Below are 23687 nucleotides of genomic sequence, written 5' to 3' on the forward strand. Positions count from 1 at the left end.
TACCTGGTAATACCGAGAAAATCGTATTCGGTAAAGTGGAGAAAATCGCTGGGTGCTGTGTTGGACTGGTACAAAGTAGCGACAACAAACAGGATAGGTACTTAGTAGGAAAATCATTGGTGAACACCGACAAGAATATATACCGATCAGAATTGCGAATGTTTTCCCGAATTGTGTCAAGATCCAAAAGGTGACAAGATAGCCATCTGCGAACCTGTAAGAAGTGTCACCCGATGTGATGAAGTGTCGTCAGCTGTTACACAAAAGGCATCCCAAGAAACACTAAAACATCTAGAACAGCTATGGGATCACCTAACACCTGAGGAGAAACAGAAGGCTAAGCAGTTCCTGCTAAAGCATGGCAGTATTTTGAGAAGAACAACAGTGGAAAACGGATTTTGTGAAGCACCGGATTAATACTGGTCATGCTCAGCCGATTCGACAACGTCCTAGAAGGGTGCCCCTTTCCAAACAACAAGAAATGGAGACAATGGTAGATAAGATGCTAGAAGATGGAGTTATCGAAGAATCATCGAGTCCATGGTCATCTCCTGTTGTTTTGGTGACGAAGAAAGATGGTAGTACACGATTCTGCGTGGACTATCGGAAGCTCAATGACGTCACTAAGAAGGACAGCTACCCACTGCCACGTATAGACGACACGTTAACCACACTGGCAGGTTCGTGCTGGTTCTCCACTCTCGACTTAAAGAGTGGATACTGGCAAGTTGGTCTGGACGAGGAAGACAAAGAAAAGACGGCTTTTTCTACAGGAAACGGACTATACCAATTCAAGGTCATGCCGTTTGGATTATGCAATGCTCCAGCCACTTTCGAACGTCTCATGGAGGTGGTGTTAAGAGGATTAACTTGGAAAACGTGCTTGGTTTACCTCGACGATGTATTGGTTATGGGAAGAACTTTTGAGGAGCATTTGCGAAATTTAGAAGAAGTCTTCGGCCGCATAAGGAATGCGCACCTGTACTTGAACCCGAAGAAGTGTAGCTTATTCCAGCGACAAGTGGAATTCTTGGGTCATGTAGTTTCGGCAGACGGAATTTACACCGACCAGAAGAAAATCGCTGCAATTAAGGATTGGCCTAAACCTCGCGACAAACATGAACTTAGAAGTTTTCTGGGTTTATGCACCTATTACAGAAGATTTGTCAAGGGATTTGCCAATATAGCTGCACCCTTACATAGACTTACAGGTGATGAAGTCGGCTACGAATGGAACACCGATTGTGATGTAGCCTTTGGAAGACTTAAGGCGGCTTTATGTTCAAGTCCTATTCTAGCCTACCCGCAACAACAAGGGAGGTATATCCTGGATACCGACGCCAGCAATATCGGCATAGGTGCAGTGCTATCACAAGTGCAAGATGGCGAAGAACGAGTGATAGAATATTACAGTCGAGTTCTATCCAAACCAGAAAGGAATTACTGCGTTACCCGGAAGGAGCTGCTAGCAATTGTGAAGGCAGTTGATCATTTTCATAAATATCTGTACGGCCAAGAATTTTTAATTAGGACAGATCATGCGGCTCTCAAGTGGCTTATGGAGATGAAACAACCTGAAGGTCAAATAGCACGATGGCTCGAGAAGCTCCAACAGTATCACTTTACCATCCAACATCGTGCTGGAAAAATGCATGGTAACGCAGACGGTTTATCCAGAAGACCCTGTCAAACCGATTGTAAGCACTGCTGTAAAACGGAACAACGTGAAGGCACTGTCATGATAAGGAGTTTAAACTTGGAACCGATGAACAGTGGACGACGACACAATTGAGGAAAGATCAAATGGAAGATCCAGACATCGGAGCAATACTACGGCTCAAGGAAGGTAACGGCGAGAGACCACCGTGGCAGGATATTGCGGACAGAGGGCTCGTTTTCAAAGCTCTCTGGGCTCAGTGGAATTCACTGGTTATTGAGAATGGATTGTTAAAGCGCACATGGGAAAGTGCGGATGGCAGCACAGTAACAACTCAGTTACTGGTACCAAGGAAGAAAGTTACCCAGGTATTGGAAGAAATTCACGGTGGTAAAACTGGAGCCCATCTTGGGGTAAACAAGACCTTGAGCAAGCTGAGAGATCGCTTTTACTGGGTGGATTATTGCGAAGATGTCAAGAAATGGTGTCGACAATGTAAAATTTGTGCAGCCAGCCAAGGACCAAGCACTCGATCTAGGGGAAAAATGAAACAATATAACGTTGGACTGCCATTCGAAAGAATCGCTGTTGACATTGCAGGCCCATTCCCTGAAACGCACAAGGGCAACAAGTACGTTTTAGTGGCGATGGATTATTTCAGTAAATGGCCAGAAGTTTTTGCCATTCCAAACCAAGAAGCATCGACTGTAGCTGAAGTATTAGTCAATAATGTCTTCAGTAGATTTGGAATTCCTTTAGAGCTTCACACTGACCAAGGAAGGAACTTCGAGTCAAGACTGTTCCAGAAGATGTGTGATCTGCTTGGTATTCACAAGACTAGGACAACAGCTTTACATCCGCAGTCTGATGGGATGGTCGAGAGATTCAATAAGACCATTGAAGAACATCTCTCGAAAATGGTGGATGAACATCAAAGAGATTGGGATCAGCATATACCACTATTCCTAATGGCATATAGAAGTGCAGTTCACAACACCACCGGACTTTCACCATCGAAGATTTTATTTGGTCGAGAATTACGGTTGCCTTGTGACTTGGTGTTCGGATCACCAGACGACAGCACCACGAACGTAGAGGACTACGCGGATGAACTGAAGGAAAGGTTATTGGGAATTCATAAGGCCGTGAGAAGTAAGATTACGCTAGCCAGTGACCGGATGAAAGCTCGTTACGACCTCAGAGCTAATTCTACGGGATTTCAACAGGACGATATGGTATGGTTATATAACCCACAGCGCAAGAAAGGGAGGTCCCCAAAGTTAACTCCAGCATGGGAAGGTCCTTATACAGTCATCAAGAGGATAAATGATGTTGTGTACCGGATTCAACGCAGCCCTAGAAGTAAGATGAAAGTAGTTCATCTGGATCGATTGAAGAGATACCAGACAGGAAACCTTGATCGGGACGATCAAATTTGAGAAGGGGGCAATGTCAAGAAAAATGGCGCATCCGCCAGAAATTAAAAATGTATTACTGGTTGCCTGCACAACCGCAACGTATCCGCCAGAAATTAAAAGACTTTTTCAGGCGCCATCTTTTAGTCAAGTCGAGAAGTAAGGGAATCAGACAATAGAATTGTCTGGTATGAAGAAGTACGCTTTCCGAGAATTGGAGAAGTTTCGAGAAGCAGTCAATAGAGTATATAAGCCGGAGCCATCGACAACTGAGACAGTTTTTGAAATTCGAATATACCGCGTGGAAATTGAAAATCGGACAATTTGGTGAAGGAATCTTATAAATAGTTAGTTTGTTGTGTGTTATAAGTTAGTAATTGTGTATAAAGTGAGAAAATAAATTCGTTAAGTATTTTATCGTGAGTTTAAATTAGTGGACCCACGGAATCCGTAACAATATAATTATTTTTTTTTTAATTTACCTGAATCAATTAAAATATTATTTGGTTTACTTAAAATATTGGAAGAATTAGCAGCTCAAATTTGCGTTAAGCAGCTGACAAATAAGTTCATAGCAATATTAATTTATAAATTATTAGATTCTTAGATAACGTTAAATTAAGAGGAAATTCCGTTTCTGACTTTTTGATAAATTCAACTTGCTTATTCATATTGTTGAATCATTCTGAGTCAGTTTCAAGAAATATAATAATTCCTATTTTTATATTACCTAATCAAGTAGTTCCTGAATAAACCTGTCATAAAAAAATAAATATATTTTTTTATTTCGATCTTTGACTTTTTGGATGGCGATACTCATTATACAGGGTGGTCCGAATTGTATTCCGAACGGCAGCATATTCTGCAGATAAAAATAAGTAAAAAGTTCGTATAAATTTATGTCCCAAAATGCGTCGTTTCAGAGTTACAGGGTGTAGAAGTATCATTTTTATTTCAATTTTTCAAAATAATTTCTGAGCCAATGCCGATCTAAAAAATAAAAAAGTTATAGGGGTGTGTTACTTTCGAGACGCACCCGGTATAAGACAATTAAACATTTTTAGGCAACGGTGTCATTTTATTATATATTATAATTATATATTATATTGTTTGTCTTTGAAAAGGTTTTATTTTATATAATTTAGTTAATTTAATATTATAAAAAGTGATTATAAAAGTATGATAAAAATTATATTGAAAGGGGAAAGATATAAAATATTTTAAATTTAATCTTCCGTTTTTGTTCTTTTTATTTTATCCTGGGTCGAAAAGCTTAATTTGATTGCATCTAAGTGCATTTGTTCCATTTTTCGTTTACATCCACGCTTTTTCTTTTTAATAATAATAATAAAGGACTACTTAATATTACATAAACAGCCACTTCAAATAATAGTGCGGAAAACAATAGTATACTCTTGTTTATTATCCATTCGTAAAAATAAACGAAGCGCATCTGCTCAAGTCAAGAGATATGCGTGGCAGACAATGATGTTTTTATCACGAACAATATAAAAATTTCCCGTCTGGAAAGAGTCTGGGAAATTCAATTAATAGCGAAGCTAATGCCGAAATATTTACCTATTTGAGAAATGCAGCGATTTCCAGCGTAATTAAACAGAACCATTTATATTACATTTTTGACTCTTATTATTAAATCTATATTAAATCTTTGAATTTTAAGTAGAGATGTGTAAAACTGCGATTCCCGAATCGTAATTGAAACTGCAATTGCTATTTTTAAATCGCTGGGACTGTAACCTGCGATTGCCATTTTAATATTTAAATATTGTACTAAGCATTCTATCCAGAGTGTCATTTTCTATCGAATTAAGTAAAAAAATACTGAGGGTGCCATTCAAAAATCAAAAGTGGTATATAGTCATTTCCGGTGAAACAGGAAGCGATCGAAACGAATTGAATACGTCAATCAATCCTAATTTATGTCATATGATTACATACTAAATCTCGTTTTTTTATCAGAAAAAAATAAAAAGGTTATACAGGCGAACCACTCTTGAGAAACACCCGATATATTATCATCTTGGCACTAAAAAAATAATACCTTCTCTATAAATAAATAAAATCAGAGAAAAATTCAATCCTAGTTACTATAAAATGCTTGAATGGACCACAAAATTACATTCCCAACAAAATCGTAAATCGCAACTGCTAAAAATTCAAACTCGCAAATAGAAGGTTATCAGGGTCCTAGTTTACAAAATCGTAATCACAACAAAATTGCAAATTGCAGCAAAATCGCAAATCGGAACTGTAGTAATATTTGTTGCCTAAATTGAAACTCACAAATAGAAAAAAAATCGAAGTCGCAGTTTCCTATGGGAGCCAATCGCAGGATTGAATCGCTGTTTGTGATTTGTTGCTCATATCTACTTTTAAGTTCTCCGATCACTTCTAGAAAAGTTTAAAACTCTATTTATATGACTCTCGAGATGGCGCTACATGATATTCCATGGACAAGGCATTTTCTAATCTAAAGTCGACGATAAATGTTACAGCTTGGTGAATGTTACCATTCATTCGCTTTGTAGCCATTCGCACCATTTGAGCGAATCTCGTTAACATTTCCACCATTCATACTCTTTCCACTTCCAGCATGTTTATCTTAACGCCCACATTTTAACATTTTTTTTTCTTTAGCCGAGGACAGACCTGACATCGTTCGCATTGCAGATTGCTGCCATTCGCACCGAGTGGTATGACACATTTGAACTAATCTTTTTCTTTCGCTAACATTTCCATCGTTCGCACTGTTTCCAATTCCTGCATTTTTACCGATATCCAGAAAAATCTAAGATTTTGCTTGGTTAAAGTAAAATCAATCTTCGGATTGTCACGGGGTTTCTAACTAGGACACTGTCTCCTCAACGCCTCAGTAGGCTGAAGCTGAGAAACAACGGCGAATGCAGATTCTGGGGGGAAAATGGGGAAACACTAGAACCGAACCAAACAAAACACCTCATCACTGAGTGCGCCGAGACGACGACCGTTCGTGCCATGGACTTTGGCACGGCTGAAGTCGATAATGGAGAGCTTGCCTCTGTGGAGCTGTCTCAGATAGTGGCTTTTGTTAAAGCCCTGAGACTATATGATGAGTTATAACTCGTTATAACTCAAGAAAGGGCAACACACAACATATCAGTAAGGTCGCGGTGATTACCCCCCTCCTAAAAATTTTACATTTTACAACGAGTTATAACTCATCATACAGCCTCAGGGCTTTGATAAAAGCCAGTACCTGAGACGGCTCAATAGAGGCTAGCTCTCCATCTTCGACATCAATTGTACTAAAGTTTCTGGCACAACTGGTTGTCGTCTCGGCGCACTCAGTGATAAGGTGTTTTGGTGTTTCCCCATTTTCCCCACAGAATCTGTATTCGCCGTTATTTCTTAGCTTCAACCTACAGAGATGTTCTTTGAGGAGACAATGTGCTATTAAAAACCTGTGACCGTCCGAAGATTGTTCTTAATTAAATCAAAGAAAATCTTTGATTTTTCTCAGTCGTAGGTTCTGAGAAATTTTTCGAGTGTTAGACCGTTCCTATTGTCCAGATTCCCTTCCAGGTTATGGATGGAGTCTCCCAGGTTCTTGAGTTCTGCTGTAAGTTGGTTTCCATTTAGAAAGCAGAACGGTTCTGGTTCAGATAGTCGAGTGTTCGCCCCTTTTCTAGCTAGATCGTTTGCTTTTTTAGTGCCTTCTAGTCCTTGGTGAGCTGGCACTCAGAGTAGGAGGAGTATTTTCTTTGCCTAATTTGTTCAGCTTCTCTAGGTATTCTTTAACCAACTTCGAATTAATGGTTACTGAGTTGATCGCTTTTAATGCTGCTTGACCATCGGATAAGATGGCAATTTCCTGTTTCCGATAGCTCCTATCTAAGATAAATTGTACGCGTCTTTCGATATCGTGGATTTCCGCCTGAAAAATGCTAGGGTAGGTGCCGATTGGTTCGGAGTTTTATTTAGTTTTCGGCCCAAATACTCCTGCATTGGTTTTGGAAGCATCAGTGTACCATTTTATGATATGGTCTTTTACCTGCTGAGCAAACGTTTCCCTCTTCCAATTCTTTTTATTGCTCAATACTACAGTGAGGTCTCAAAGTTGTACATCCTTGGTATGCCATTTACTGGGAGTTGGACGAGTGGAATTTTCTTTGTGAGGGTGTCCCAAGCCTATGAACTGAAAATTCTCCCAGTACTGTTTCCGTTAATGATCATTCTAATCATTGTCGCATTGACATATCTACCGACGACAATGTGCAGTGGTGTTGTAGTGTACATAGGTGTACAGGTCTATAATGACCTCCATTACTGCTGTTGGGCATGTTCTCATGGAACCTGTGATGCAGATGCATGCCAGTCTCTGTATTTTGCGCAGGTTTTGTCTTGCTGTACGTTGCTCTAGTTTGTGTACTAAGCAGCTGCTCCATAGATAATCAAGGGTCTTACTATCATGGTATACATCCAGCGCCTATTTATTTCCCGCCAGTCTTCTGCAGATCATGGGAGTCTTTGTGGTTTTGCTGGTCATGTTCTTAATATGCCTGGTCAATATAAGTTACTGTTCAGGGTTATATCCAGATATTTGATTTTCAGTGATGGTAGTATTCTATCTTTTCTAACTAGATGAATTATTTTCAAGTTTTTCAGATTTCGCTACAGCGGTCTTGTCTGAGTTGATGCTCAGTCCGAAAGTCCTGCACCATTTCTCAATGATGCGGAGTCCCCTTTGGATAATATCACACAGGGTGCCTTCATGTTTCCCCCGAGCGATCATGACTATGCCATCTGCATACCCTATTCCCGCTAGAGTGATTTTTTTTCTAGTAATTCATTCACTACCAAGCTTGACAGTAGGGGGAAGTGTTCACCACCTTGTGTTTAGAGTTTTGGTATAAGAAAGAAAAAAACTTTTCGTTTGTTATGCTAAAATACATTTCTACAAAAATATTTATTTGAATAATGAAATTTAATATAATTAGTATTGTCTATATTGTTTTTTGAACCGGACATGTAGAATGATGTGCATTTCTAAAAGTAGTTAAGCTTTTAGAAGTTCTATCGTATTGTTCAAATTAGAACGAATTTTGAATTTATGTATGAACTATATTTTCGAATTTTTGTATTTATGATTTATGTAATAAGTTAATTGAAGCTTTATTTTATTTATTCTAGGCTCATGACACTGACATCGTTGGAATGGGGATTGCCACAAATGGAAAATTTATAATGACCTGCTCTAATAAAACTGATCTGGTTCTGTGGGATTTAAAAGGAGAGAAATTAGCAACCGTAGATACCTTCTTAATGAGTACAACTTGTGCAAAAATTAGCCCCTGTGGAAGATTTGTAGTTGCATCGGGTATAATCGATTGAAAAAAAATCGAATGGAGAGGTTATGATAGTGTTTAATGCTTTTAGGTTTTACACCAGAAGCTAAAACGTGGGAAGTAATATTTGACAAATCTGGAGAGTTTAAAGAAGTAAAATCTGTTGTGGAGTTGACATTAGGTGGTCATACATCAGGTGTATATGATGTAGCTTTTGATGTAGATTCTTCTCATATGGCTACAGTATCTAAGGATGGAACGTGGAGATTATTTGATACTAATGGTAATATAATGTAGTTTCAAGAAACGTTCATATATATCAATATTCATATTCTTATATTTCAGTGAATTATAAACAAGGCCAGGGAGTTAGATTCGAGAAAACGGGGAAATACGAACTAGATGGAAGTAATGCCTTAATAGCGTTATCACCAAATTCTGAAGTAATTGCAATCGCGGCGGCTAACGATCTGCAATTTTTTTCAACATTTACCGGTGAATTGGATTGCACAATTGAAAATGTTGCTGAAGGTAAATTAGTAGTAGCGACAATGAAGACATTCATTAGTTCTTACATAAGTTCTTACTTTAAGAATCTAATATTTATTATGTAGTTAACAATACTCTCTATTTATAAATGAAGCATCCAAAATAGCCATATTTATCGTCGTTGGTTTGTACGTTATGTATATTAAAAATATACAACTGTGTCAGTTTTAAAGCTTCTCACCCTTAATATTTTTCTTGCAGTTAAAAATATGAAAAATTGAAAAGACACGTCAATTTTATTTGTGGGGGGGGGGACACTTTAAATTAATATTTTTAGCCTTTTTCTTTCAACCCCCTAGGAGGGGTAGATGTCACCCTTACAATCTTAAATAGAAATGGAGTTTGTTCGGAAGTGGCACATTGTTTTAAAGAGCGTTTAATTCACTTTTCAGTGGTATCTTAGTTGCTTTTTAGAAAACATCATAAACATTTACCTTTCTTTTGTCAAATTCGAATGAGTGGCAATTTACAGGGAAGGCATACCCCCTGCCTCCCCTTCGCTACGGCCATGGATAGCACCGTTTGAAACTTTGTTTCGGGATTGGCAAAGTAACCTCAAAAAATATTTACATCAAAGTAATCTAAAAAAATTACGAGTACCTACCTAGATAATTTGCGTTTATTCGATGTCTTATCACTGAAATTCCACAAAAAGCCTTGCTATACTATCAACAAATTTCCTGTTTCCAACAAATTCTAAAAATACGTTGTTGTCTTAACAAAAAAACCATGTTCAGCAAATTTAAAAGATGTAGCCAAAACAAGAATATTACTATTGTTAATTTGCTTTTGATTGTTGGGGTGTTCAGTGATAACTTTTATTAAGTGCATAAAGTGTGAGAATGGTTTATTCTCTTCAAGAAAGAACTGAAATTATTTTCATTTATGGAGACGCTGGAAAGTGCGCACGAAGGACGGCATTGGTTTTCAATGAAAGAAATCAAAATCGGGAAGTAAGTCACAGATATGTGCTGGATTTGGTGGCAAAGTTCTCCGAAACTGGTTCGGTGAGTAATAGAAAAAGAAATAACCTAGGAGTGATGAATGAAGGAGCTCAAATTGAGGTTTTGCGATTATTTGCTACAGAGCCCACCAGCTCCTTGCGGACAGTAGCACAACAGAGGAATATCACACGAGACTGTAAGAAAAACACTGAAAATGCATAAATTCCAAAATGCAGACACTTCAATTGGTCGTCAAGTCAACGCCAACCCTAACGTTCTACCGAATATCTGTTTGTCCGATGAATGTTCATTTTTTCTAAATAGAAATGTTAACAAACAAAATTGTCGATATTGGATTGACGAAAATCTGCATATTTTTCGAGAAGGAGATACACAATATACCCAAAAAGTTAATGTTTGGGCTCGTATTCTCGGAAATGCCATTATTGGTTCTTTATTTATTGAAGGAAACTTGACAGGTGATCTGTATCTTTATACGCTTCAACAGACTATTGATCCTCTTACCACACAAGAGCTAGAAACTCAAATTGATGCAGAGGGTAATCCAGTTTTACAGGAGGATTTGTTAACATTCCAGCAGGACGGTGGCTCCACCTCATTATTTTGTTCCGGTCCGGCAGTGGTTAAACGAGAGATTTCCGGGTTCATGGATTGGCAGAAGGGGACCAATTGAATAGCCTCCAAGATCACCGGATTTAACACCCTTAGAGTTCTTTCTTTGGGGACATCTTAAATCCATTGTTTATAAGACACAATCTTGCTGGTCTTAAAAGGCGAATTACAGTAGAATGCCAGTCAATTCCCGGTGAAGTTTTCCGATATGTTAGGGAGGAATTTAGAGAACGTTTAGTGTTAGGGAGGAGTTTGAAAACAGACTTTATTGTTGTTTACAGGAAAATGAACAACATTTTGAACAACTTATAAGATAGGGCGTAAGTGGTGTAACCTAATCTTCTAATCATTTGTACCTACTACAAGGAGATCCATTGCACTAATTTTTGTGTAAACACTAGCCAGAAAACCAAAATCTCAATGCAGGCATATTTAATTGTTTCTGCAACTTTGAAACGCAATTATTCGGAAACCAACACAGGACAAAAAGCAACAAAGTAGGATATTACTGAAAAGAGAATTAAACGCTCTTTAAAATGATGTGCCACTTCCGAACGAACTCCATTCCTATTTAAGATTGTAAGGGTAACATCTACCTTTCCTAGGGGGTTGAAAGAAAAAGGCTAAAAATATTCATTTAACGTGTCCCCCTTACAAATAAAATTGACGTGTCTCTCCGATTTTTCATATTTTTGACTGCAAGAAAGATATTAAGGGTGCGAAGTTTTAAAATTGATACAGATTTGTATAAGAAGTAGTCCCCGCTATAGTCGGCGCAGTCCCTTCGCAGACGGAAAAAATCTATTCCCGGCCCCGCCTACCTGGTGAGCGACAACCTTAACTCACACGTTACTTCCTTAGTCTATCTCTTTCTTACATATTGGCCTTTGAGGCTTTGTGGTCGGCAGAGTACGTGGAAGATTCACAAAAGCACAGCCCATGAGGGACAATATAAAGTAAATCTACAAATAAAATGTTTTTTTTCATATAACATGTAAATTATATGTTATATATTCATATAAATGCAAATTACAGAACTGTTGATTGTTTTTTACCCGAAATTATCGATCACTTACATTGTGTTTATACATATACCGGGTGCGTCTCAAAAGTGGCTCACCCCTATAACTTTTTTAATTTTTTAGATAAAAAAACGAGATTTGGTATGTTAGTATATGACATATATTGGGATTGATTGACGTATTCAATTGTTTTTAGTCACTTCTTGGATAATTGTTGCATATACGGTTTTCGGCTATTTTTCGACTATATAAGAACATATTTTTATATACTCACATTCTACTGTCCTTAGAGATTGCAAATATGCTGGGTATTTTTGGATTATATAAGAAAATTTTTAGCTACTCACATTCTATTGTCCTTAATTGTGTTTCTTTAAGTATTTTTTCAACCAAACAAACTTACGGGACCGGGGAGCGAATAGGGGTGCTGGGCGGGGTAAAAACAATATTCTGATTAAAGATACTCATAACACAACCATTTTACAATCCTTTAATTAAGCTTTTAATGTAAAATTTCTTCAAAAAAACTATGTAAAACTGTTTTATTCAGATATCATTGGCAGGTTACATTCAAGGATACATTGATGCTGACAGTAGTGAAGGTTGAATTTTGACAAACGTGAATTGATGCATGGTTGCCAAATCAGCTAGTAAATTGTCCGCAATTTCATGCATCCTTTTTTTTCAAAGGGAAAAATGACGTCATAGGTTGTTGTTAAAATGTTTTTATTTATTTTTTAAATCGCCACCAGCGGTATAGAGAATTGCTTAGTTATAGCTGTAGCAATGAAAACACAATGAGCGGTTTGGTTGGTTTGGTTTTGGTTGGCTTGTTTTGGTTGGTTTTTGTTGGTTTGGTTTAGATTCGGTTGATCTTGTTTGGTTTGATTCTTTGTTTTTTTTCGTATGTTAGAAAAAATTTTCTCTTATTTTACCAAAATTGCATTTTTCCTCAACTCAAGCTCTTTATGTTTGTCTTCACAGCATTAGAATAGACACTTCATTTTATGGAAAATGTCTTAATTTTGAGGGCCATAAAGTGAAACGGATCCCAAATAGCCCTAAAAATATAATAAACTATTTTTTAATCTAGGGAAAAAGAAGAAAACACAAAACAAAACAAAACAAAACACAAGAGTGAAACGTTATTTTGGTTTTGTTTTTTATATTTTGTTAGTTTAAGGTTTTATTTTTATATATTTCATCAAAATAAAATATATTATTTTCATTGTTCAATGTTTGTTTTATTTAAATTCCGTGCATAATCTATATTTTCTCAATTTTTTTAAATGGAAAATACGATGTTTCTATATTTGTATGTCATGTTTTACCAGCTTGTACGCTTTTACCCCGCCCAGCACCCCTATTCGCTCCCAAGTCCCGTAAGTTTGTTTGGTTGAAAAAATACTTAAAGAAACACAATTTCTCTTCTCCCCCAGCATATTTACAATCTCTAAGGTCAATAGAATGTGAGTATATAAAAATTTTCTTATATAGTCCAAAAATAGCCGAAAACCGTATATGCAACTGTTACCACTTCCTGTTTCACCGGAAATGACTACAACTTGTGATTTTTAAATGGTACCCTCGGTATTTTTTACTTTATTCGATACAAAATGGCACTCTGAATAGAATGACATATCATATGTCAACTTTTGACATATTTTCATATGGTTTATTTGAAATTGTAACATGCGGTTCATAACAATAATTAGACTCGAAATACCAAGTGTGTGGTACCAAATTATTTGTAAAAAAATGCTTTTTCCAAATATGCTAATGAGCCGCCCTCGTTCCATTTGAAAAAAATGAGATATGATTAAAAATACGATTTGGGCATTTTTTAACAGGCCAGAACAAGCCATGGCACTCTAGATTGATATTTAAAATACGTTTTTTAAGCGAAAATGTCAAAAGTTGACATATGATATGTCATTCTATTCAGAGTGTCATTTTCTATCAAATAAAGTAATAAAATAACGAGGGTGTTATTTAAAAATCAAAAGTTGTAGTAAGAAACTAAAAACTAAAAACAATTGAATACGTCAATCAATCCCAATTTACGTCATATACTAACATACGAAATCTCGTTTTTTTTATCTGAAAAAATAAATAAAGTTATAGAGGTGAGCCAATTTTGAGACGCACCCGGTATAGATATTTTTAAAAATTGGATTTTATTTTAGGTAGTATTACGGCCTTGTTCTTCGATGCCTCAGGAAAGTACCTTTTGGTATCAGCTGATAAACAGATAAAAATTTTTCACAACGTTACTGGATATCGATGCAGTATTGTCACAGCCAAAGAAAAACTTAAAGAACATCAAACATCTGCCACCAAAGATCGCCTACTACAACTTATTAAAGAATCCGAGACTTTTTTGAAGAACATGGGGGAGATTTATTAGTTCATAGAACATTTTACAATACTTTGAATTTGAGTTAATTGAGTTTATATTTGAATTTCATGTTAGGGACCCTTCTTGCTGTTATTAAATTTAAATCATATTGGAATTTCAACTATTTTATATTTTTAATAAATAAAAATAATTTGAAAAGTAATGTTATACATTTTTTAACACTACATATTCTTAAAAAAATATATCTACTGAGAATGTTGTGAATAGTAAAAATTAGAACTACAGATAGAGACTAAGAGTAAGACTGAAAGAAATATAAGAGTAAAAATGGTACAATTTAAATACACATCAGAAAAAAAGAGCATAATATACATACAAGATGGTTTAAATTGGTAATAGGGGAACCTCGACAACATATTCTGCATGATAAATTATATTTACCTATGTAAAAAAATTCTCTTAGTTTCGGAGATACAGGGTGTAGGAGTTTAATTTGTATTTCAGATTTTTCCATATCATTTCTGAACTTCACTAAACTGTAATTCCTTTGGATGAAAATTTGTGTGAGTAATTCGATTTCGATGGTACTTAGTACCGTATGATTGAAAAAAAACGGCGTCAGCGATAGCTATGAAATGAGGATCGCTGTCATTTCATATATGGGAAATGTCATCGATCGTCATTTCCCAGCCAACTGGACGCCGTTTTTTTTTATCGTACGGTATGATTCCTACTTGTATTTTTAACTGTTTTGAATACTTGTATTACACTACTCATTACTAACATTTACGCCATTTTTATGTAAGAAAGGTATCTTGGCAAACCTGGCAACCCTTCAATAACACAAGTTTACAAATTCGGGTCAACTTTTGGACGCGAGCAGATGAGAACGATTCTTAACGTTATTTGATGCCCTGAACTCAGATCTTCAATCCGTTTGTCAAGATTGGCTCTAGTTTTCGAGTTCGTGCATGGCAGTAGCACTGACAACAAAATGTGTCCTCTGTACCATTTGTAAACCCACAGAAGGTTTTACTGCCACCTGTTCACATTAAACTTGGCCTTATTAAGAACTTTGTCAAAGCGCTCAATCGCGAAGGACCGGCTTTCCAGTACTTAACCAAGTTGTTTCCAAAACTGTCATACGCAAAAATCAAAGAAGGAATATTTGTCGGACCTGATATTCGAAAACTAATGGCTGACGCAACGTTTACAAAATGTTTAATGCTTGATGAGGCAGCAGCATGGGCATCGTGTTGTTCACAACTTTCTCGGTAATCATAAATCACCGGATTACAAGCAAGTAATCGACAATTTTTTGCAAAATTACCACAAGATTGGAGCTCGAATGTCTCTCAAGATACATTTTCTGCATTCACATCTTGATTTTTTTCCACAAAACTTGGACGACACAAGCGAAGAGCAAGGAGAGCGGCTACACCAATATATAGCGAAAATCGAAAGGCGATACCAAGAATTTTGGGATGAAGGCATGATGAGCGATTACTGCGTTGGACCCTAATCCGTGAAACAGATCCCAAGCAGTATAAAAGACTCAGTTCAACTTCTGTTCATTTCTGATTTATATTGTTTAATTCAATAAATGACCGTTAACGGTCAAAAATAGTAAAATAATGAATTTATTGAATATTTCAAAAACTAGAACCAATCTTAAAAAATGGACTGCTGATTTGGATTCACCTCCAAAAATTACCTTAGAAATTGTTTTTAGTTGCTCAGGTCCAAAACCGTGTATACTTGTGTAATTGTTCTTAAGATATTTAAAATTAAAATAATACATACTGTCATCAATAACAAAAATAAACATGTTACTGGATAGTTATTTGTATTGACTAAAATGCTAAATTTGTAAAGATTTAAATTTTGAAATCTATACTAATATATAAAATCCTTAAGTGACTGACATACTGATTAATCACGATCCTGCTCAAATCACTCAACGTAAGAAGCTCAATTTTGGCATACAGGTTGAATATAGAGTGTAGAGGTTCGATAAGAAGGGATTTTTCGAAATTCTAGTCCCAAGAGGTTGAAACCACCCCTCAAATATTACAATATTTTTTATTTAAAAAACGGTCAAGTGTTCGAAAAAACGCTTAAACAAGTATATTTTATTTTGTTTTTTACATATTTTAAGATTTTTTAAAAATATTTATACAGGGTGGTTCGAAAAATCTGGTCATTGATTAATCACGATCCTGCTTAAAGCGCTTGACGTAAAAAGCTGATTTTTGGAAAACAGATTGACTTTAGGGTGTAGAGGTCCGATAAGAAGGGATTTTTCTCCTCGGAACTCGAATTCTAACGGGGTAAAACTATCCCTTAAATATTAAAATATTTTTTATTTAAAAACCGGTGAGTTTTTCAGAAAAACTCTTAAACACGTATATTTTATTTTGTTGTTTTACATATTTTAAGATTTTTTATAAATTTATACAGGGTGTTTTATAAAATATGACCATTGAGTCACGATTCTGCTTGACGTTTAAAGTTGATTTTTGGCAAACGGATTGACTGTGGGGTGTAAAGGTTCGATAAGGAGGGGTTTCTCGAATCTCAAATTCCAAGAGGGTGAAAACGCCCCTTAAATATTACAATATTTGTTATTTAAAAAACGGTTAGTCTTTCGGGAAAACGCTTGGACAAGCATAATTTATTTGGTTTTTTTACATATTTTGAAATTTTTTTAAAAATCATACAGGGTGTTTCAAAAAGTTGGGTAATTTCTTAACCACGATTCTGCTTAAACTGATTGACGTAAAAAGCTTATTTTTGGCAAACGGATTTTTCGAAAGTCAAATTCCAACGAGATAAAACTACCCCTCAAATATTACCAAGTTATGTAATAATATCGCCATATCGTTTTTTCTCTTGCTGGCATAAATGTGAGAAAATTTTATCCAGTTTGTATGTTAATGGAAATTCTTGCTTTGCTTTATCATCACCATTACAAATGATTAATTCGACCCGAACGAAGTCGCTGGTACACGCTAGTGTATGATAAAACGGTTTCTCTTAAGCCTTTGTTACAAAAACATTTCCACATCTATTATTTCACTCCTTCTTTTCTTTTTCGTGTCCGAACCATAGAGGTACATAATGTATAAGTATTATTTAAAATTCTTTAGCCCAGTAGTACCGGGCGACGCCTAGAGCATTTTCGTCGGAGTTACATAAATCCTCCAGATGCTCCATGTTTTGGATGTCGCCACATTCAGATCTTGTGTCCTCGCCAGTGATAAGTTCCCATTTCGCTTTGTTGGTTATTTTAGCAGGCGCTCCTTCTGTTCTGATGTGGTTTAGGGTTTCAGATAACCTAATCAAGATGCTGGCCTGCGGAATCTTCTTCTTTAAGACAGTATCCAAGCGATGGATCTTGAACAGTTTTTAAAAGGTTTTTTCGAGATCGGAGTCTGTTTGATCCTTGGAACTCGCCAAAAAGCGAATGGCGCTCGTCGAACATCTGTTTGAACTTTTCAGTTTGTTTAGCTGCTTCGCGGCGCTGTGAGGGAGCTGCAAATCCAGAGGCTCTGTAAAGTTGAGATAAGCTTGTTGCTTTCATACACCCGCTTGTTATTCGGCATGTTTCATTTAAAGCAACGTCAACTTGTTTCGAATGGCTTGACCTATTCCACACAAAACAGGCATATTCTCCGGTCGAAAAACGTGCAGTTGTTTTTAAGACCGATGGTTTTGCGTCCCACTTTTTTTGACTTCGGCTTTTCTGTATGTTCCAGTAAGCTACCTCTCCATAGTTTTGTCCCAGCGGCTCTATTGCGTAGGTGGAAAGCAGAAACCTGCGTCTTAACCGGGTTGGGTTTCGGTCGTAGTAATTATGCATTGTGTTGTGTGCTCCTTCCAGTTTTTGGTCGACGCTGTGAAAGCTGAAGTCTTGTACAGCTATTACCAGGTCGTCAGCATAAAGGAAATGTTTTGAGTAGGCAGGGAGAGGTTGATTATTGGTTATGGCTGTTTAAATAGTATTGGCGCCAAAAGGCTCCCTTCAGCAGCCCGTTCATTTCAGTTCTCCACTTGCTCTTACTATTATTCAGGGTGACATATAAGCGTCGGTTCTGCATCATACTAGTGCAGCGGTTTCTTATTTGCTCTTCCTCTTTTAGAAGTTCGCCATTTTGTGCCATGATTGGGCACCTTGCCTTCTTAGTTGGGCCGTTTACTTCTTTTACAGCCTCGAAGAATTTACGATAGTCGTGATGCGTGGCATAGTCTTGAATCTGGTTAGCTTTTTGCCACCACCAGTTATCCTTTAGTTACCGCAGATTTCTTCGGAGCGTGTTGTTGGCTGCTTTAAAGTTATCTGCTAGTCTTGAATTGTGTGGATTTGCAGCGACGGCTTGATGTGCTCTATGCTTTTGTTCCAACAAAGCCTGTATATGCGGTTGATTTTCGTTAAACCAGTCTGGTTGATTCTTTTTGTTGGATTTTCCCAGTACTACTTCGCTGGTTTTATGAATCGCATCATGCTTTCACAAACATTTATACAGGGTCCGGTAGTCCGGTAATAGTGAGTAAGGCATGTGTAGCTTCTAGAATAAAAAAAACTTGAGAATTTTGTTTAAGTGCAAACCTAAAGTAACACATTGAAGTATTTAAATTCTACCAATAAAATTAATATCGTAGCATCGTATCGTCGGACAACTGGTGCATGAAAATCAGGCTTTAATCTTAATAGAGATTAAAGCCTGATTTTAAACTAAAGATTAAAGAAAGATTGCCGTAAACGTCACTACGGTACAGATTTTTCTATAACCTTATTATTTAAATGTCATTTTAATTTTGACATGGATTATTTCTAATAAATAATAACTTATATGCATAATATCAGTTAAACAACAAATGCAGTATTTTCAGTATTGAACAGCTCACTGAATCAAGTAAGTTTTTAAATAATATAAAATTACATTCTTTTATACTCATACTTTATCGTCAAATAACATCAAGATATTACATTTTTATCATAAACTAATGCGTAAAACCGCAATGTAAAAATTTGTTTTTATTATTATTGTACTAGCATAAAAACGACTTAAAATTTGTTAAAAGTATAAACGACACATAGATGGCGGATACACTTTCAAGTGATTGTAGAGGATGGTCTATTAATAGAGGTCGGCTCTATCTCCGAGACCACTTAATGAACTTAACATTTATAGGTAATTAATGAAAAAAAATACAGGATCCGGCAAAAGTGCGTGGGGCATCATAGAATAAAAAACTTGGGTATGTTCTTTAAGTGCAAACCTAAAGCACAGAACAGATACAAATTTGTATCTGTTCTGTGCCTAAAGTATGTAGTAGGATGTATTTCAGGAAAATATTTTAACTTATACAGGGTGGCTAAGAAAAGTGTGAGTGGATCGTGATGATTTTTTTTAATGAAACATCCCATATATTAGTGCATTTTTGGGCTTCCATTCAGATCACTTTACATAATCCTTAGATATGAGTTTTTTTTTAATATTTCGATAGTTTCTGAGATATTAATAAATAAATAAAAAATATATATTTTCCAATATATACTAAAAAAATATTACAAATATAAGAACTGCCCTGAAATCAAAACTATAGTAGGCATTTACTTTGGATGGTCTATACTTACTTTGCTAAAAATATCGTAATATTAAATCATACAGGGCGTTCAAAATTCTACGCCAAACTTTCTAAAATATAAAATAATTTTTCTTTGTTTTTTTTTAAATGGAATCCCGGTATATTATTTTTTTTATTAAATAGAGAATTAAAAAATGAACATCTTTTGTATTTAAAGTATTTCAAAATTTTTAACCTTTTCGCAGATACTCGCAGTATTGTTTCATATGGCTCTTTCAAGTTTGGCGTAGAATTTTGAACATCCTGTATGACTTAGGATTACGATATTTATAGAAAAGTAAGTACAGACCATCTAAAGTAAGTACCTAATAGAGTTTTGATTTAAGGACAGTTCATGTATTTTTAATGTTTTTTTTAAGAAAGGCTGAAAAATATACATTATTTATTTATTTATTAATATATCTTAAACTATCTAAATATATTTACTCATTTATTCGGATTATGTAAAGTGATCTGAAAGGAAGCCAAAAATGCAATAATATACAGGTAGTTCCATTTAACAAAAAATCATCCCGATTCGCATACGCTTTTTTGGGTCATCCTGCAGAAGTTAAAATATTTTCCTCAAATACATCCTAGTACATACTTTAGGTTGATACTTAAACAAAAATCACAAGTTTTTTATTCTAGGAGCTATTGGTGCCCGACGCACTATTGCCGGACTCCGTATATTATAGGTAAATTGTCAAAGATAAGTTTAATGTGTGCCGCTAGGCGGCGCACACACGGCAAATTATGGCACGGCTATGTCTAACTTGACAACAATCAAAATTACAAATAGTTGTTTTCGTATGTTCATCCACTCACTGTCGTTCTTATAAAATCTGTGCTACCGGAAGTTGACGGGTTCCGCACTTTTTGGGGAGAGCTCCACGTTACACAGACGTGGAACGCAAAAGAGTCATTTCCACCCAGCACACAGAAAGACCAGAAAATTAATTATTATTATGGAGAATATAGCAACAGACATGTAGTACAATTAAATAACATCAATATAATAACCGCAACCAAACCAATAAGAACAAAGATCGTAATTAAACTTCTTGTTTCCTGTTCCTCCTCCACTTTAGTTTACCATTTTGTAAAAGAGGTAAACAAAGGTAAATTTTAGCTTTCGATGTGTCTGTTTCTAAATAAGAAGTGTAGTTATCAAAAACTATCGAGTTTTTTTTCATAATTTTAGTACGGTTTATTAAGGGTGTTCGATTTGCCACCGTTGTGTTTTTCTTTCTATTTTTGTTCTGCGTGAAATAAAATTCACCATCACCATGCCGTCATTTTGTGGTATGTTCGAAGTGCTGAAATGGACTGAAAGATCATTTCTTTCCGAGTCCAAAAAATAGTTTGCCCGAGTTTGTTATTTCGGTGATACGCAGCTGAAACAAATTTATAGAAGACAATATACCACCAGAGAAAATTTTAAAGCCTATCGACGTTTTACAACTGAAGATTATACTTTTAATGGCCAATTAAAATATAAAACACTTCCGATAGTAAATTTACCAGGTAGATTTAGTTATGAAAGCGGCATATTTAATATGTTAATAGTTTATATAGTTTTTAGAAGCAAGTGAGGGGTTGCTGGATCAGACGTACTCTCTTCCGTACTCCATGTAAAAATTTATATCAGGTTCAGGTCCTCAGAGTTCCATCTTGAGGCCTCTGTTATTTTTAATATATGCAGCTGATTCACCACTGTAACATAGTTATGTATGCCGATGATACTAATATTTCTCATTTTTGATTCTTTTGAATTGAATTCAACTTGGTAAAAGGTAAATAAAGCTTTAGACCTAATACTAAAATATGCAAACTTTTATTCACTAGACATTAATCCGGATAAAACTAAAACTTCTATTTTCTACATGCAGTATTATTTTTTTAATATTTCGAAACGAACATTATATTTTATTGTATATTTAAGTCTAATCATTATTAAATAAATGTTTTTAATGTAAATATTGTGTTGTTTTACTAATTATTCTTAATAGAAATTAATTTAAGCTACTAGCTATAGTTAGTCCTAAGTTTTGTGTTTTAATTTAAAGACAAAACTTAGGTTTAACTAAAACTTGTAACTTAATAGTTGATATCTGATTATAAAAATGGAAAGAACATCGATTCAAATAAAGGCGACAAGGATGTCGGTAATATAGGTTTCTTTAATACGCAAAAACCGGTTCGTTTTCCTACTAGATGCCGCTAATATACAGCCCTTAAAATAACATGGGAGTCGGCAATCTAAAGTAATCTATGGTTAGTATACGTTGGAAACCACACTTATCTCCTGACTTATAGATTTTTAAAGGAACTGCTTTATTTTTTACTCATTTCATTAACCATTTGTCACTGAGTTGTTACGGAGTTGTTTTTGAAATTTTACAATTTTTCGAATACATTTTCTGCAAAAAATTATGTTATATTTGAAGCCTTCTGAAAATTTTACAATTGCAAATAATTTACGCTTTGTTAAATAACTAGAACCCTGGTCACTTGTTCTCTGGATTTTATTTAAGTTCACTTTAGTTCACTGTTTCTAGTTATCTAATGGGGTACACAAAAGGGCACACACTAATTAAAAACTGCTTTATTTATAACAATTGGTCGCTTGATTATTTCATGGCGGTCTCTCTCTCTACCCGAGGTCTGTTAAATAAAATTATTAGCTTCTCATATTAGCACAGAAAATATTTCTGCATGTTGGTTTTCTTTGGCTAATAGCACAGAATATCTAGCTACGCGTAGCTAGATATTCTGTGCTAATAGTAATTCTGTGCTAATGTAATTCCATAGATTTACATTAACTAAAACCAAAACCCCATACAGCCACGGTACGTACTATGCGCGTACCTGGTACGTAATGTTGGGACGAACGTCAGGTCCCTGGTACGTACAGGTACGTACTATGTACGTACATTTTCTAACGCTATGTATGTCCCCGGTACGTCCCTGGGATGTGGTAAAGTACGTACTATGTACGTCGCATGTACGTACATTCCAGGTACGTACATTTTATGTTTTGCTCCGGACCAAAACTGGATGTAAAATGATCGAAAGTATACGTACAATGTACGTAGTATGGACATACAATGTACGTACTATGGACGTACATTTTTCAACGACGTATACGACCTAGGAATTTAATTAGAAATAATTCAATGGAAGTCAGCTTAAAATATTTATTAATATAAAAACTCAGGTACAGGGTCATCCCTTATGTCTTGATACACCCGTGAGTCTGGCTTCGGTCCGGCAACTACACCCTTAGCGCACTAAAAAATACAAAAAGAAAACTAAATATTCAAATATCTAATTCTTGCCTCTGTTTTGAAAAAATTGAATGAGCCGATTCTCAATCATTCGAGGTTGTGACTGTGCTAGGTGAAATAGTCACATTATATTATTACACTTTAACTTACCTTGAAACAACGCGCAACGAAGGCAACGACAAAAGAAAACAAGGCGGAAGCCAAACAACCTACGGCCACCATGACACATGACACCCACTCACACAACACAATCGAAAACTGGATCCGAGTAGGTGCGCATTCAGTGTATTGTTGTTTTTATTTTTTACGTTGATTAATAAAAGATGGAGTTACACTGAGTGCGCATTTTTAACCCATCAGATTGAGTACATTTTTAACCCATCAGATTTCTTCAAAGGCTGTCATGCATTATGGTCATTGGATAATTTAGGAAATCATTTTTTATAGCGGTCGGGTTAGCTTTATTAATAAAAGAAGTAGAGGTAGTTTAGAGTGACTTGAATTAACGTTAGCCTAGAAAAGATCCACTGATCCAGTCCATTCATTATTATTGGGTATATCTGACCAAAATATTCCACTCATGATATTAAAATTAAATAACATTTTGTAATGCGTTTTCAAAAATTTTCAAGACACGTACGTAGTACGTAGTCGCATGTACGTCCTTAGTACGTATTCGCATGTACGTCCGTAGTGAAGTCCTACAATGTACGTAAATAGTACGTACATGGGGTACGTACTAAGTACGTATACTTTTATACGTACATAGTACGTCCCTAATTGGTCCCGGGACGTACCGACGTAAAATGTACGTCCGTCCCTGGGACGAAGTGTGCTGTATG

The 23687-nt window shown here is 35.8% G+C and overlaps 1 protein-coding gene across 1 annotated transcript in view; it reads left to right on the top strand.

The window, feature by feature from the left end:
- LOC115874943 (transducin beta-like protein 2) overlaps positions 1 to 14123 on the top strand; it is a 173825-nt gene extending 159702 nt beyond the window's left edge. The window contains exons 5-8 of the mRNA XM_030890254.1: positions 8263 to 8449; positions 8509 to 8700; positions 8763 to 8948; positions 13752 to 14123. Coding sequence (XP_030746114.1) covers positions 8263 to 8449; positions 8509 to 8700; positions 8763 to 8948; positions 13752 to 13972 — 786 coding nt within the window. The 3' untranslated portion in view covers positions 13973 to 14123. The remainder of the gene's footprint in view (positions 1 to 8262; positions 8450 to 8508; positions 8701 to 8762; positions 8949 to 13751) is intronic.
- Positions 14124 to 23687: the final 9564 nt, after the last annotated feature.

This window comes from Sitophilus oryzae, unplaced genomic scaffold (assembly GCF_002938485.1).
Source record: "Sitophilus oryzae breed Bouriz unplaced genomic scaffold, Soryzae_2.0 scaffold_1307_pilon_pilon, whole genome shotgun sequence".
Classification (NCBI taxonomy): Eukaryota; Metazoa; Arthropoda; class Insecta; order Coleoptera; family Curculionidae; genus Sitophilus; species Sitophilus oryzae.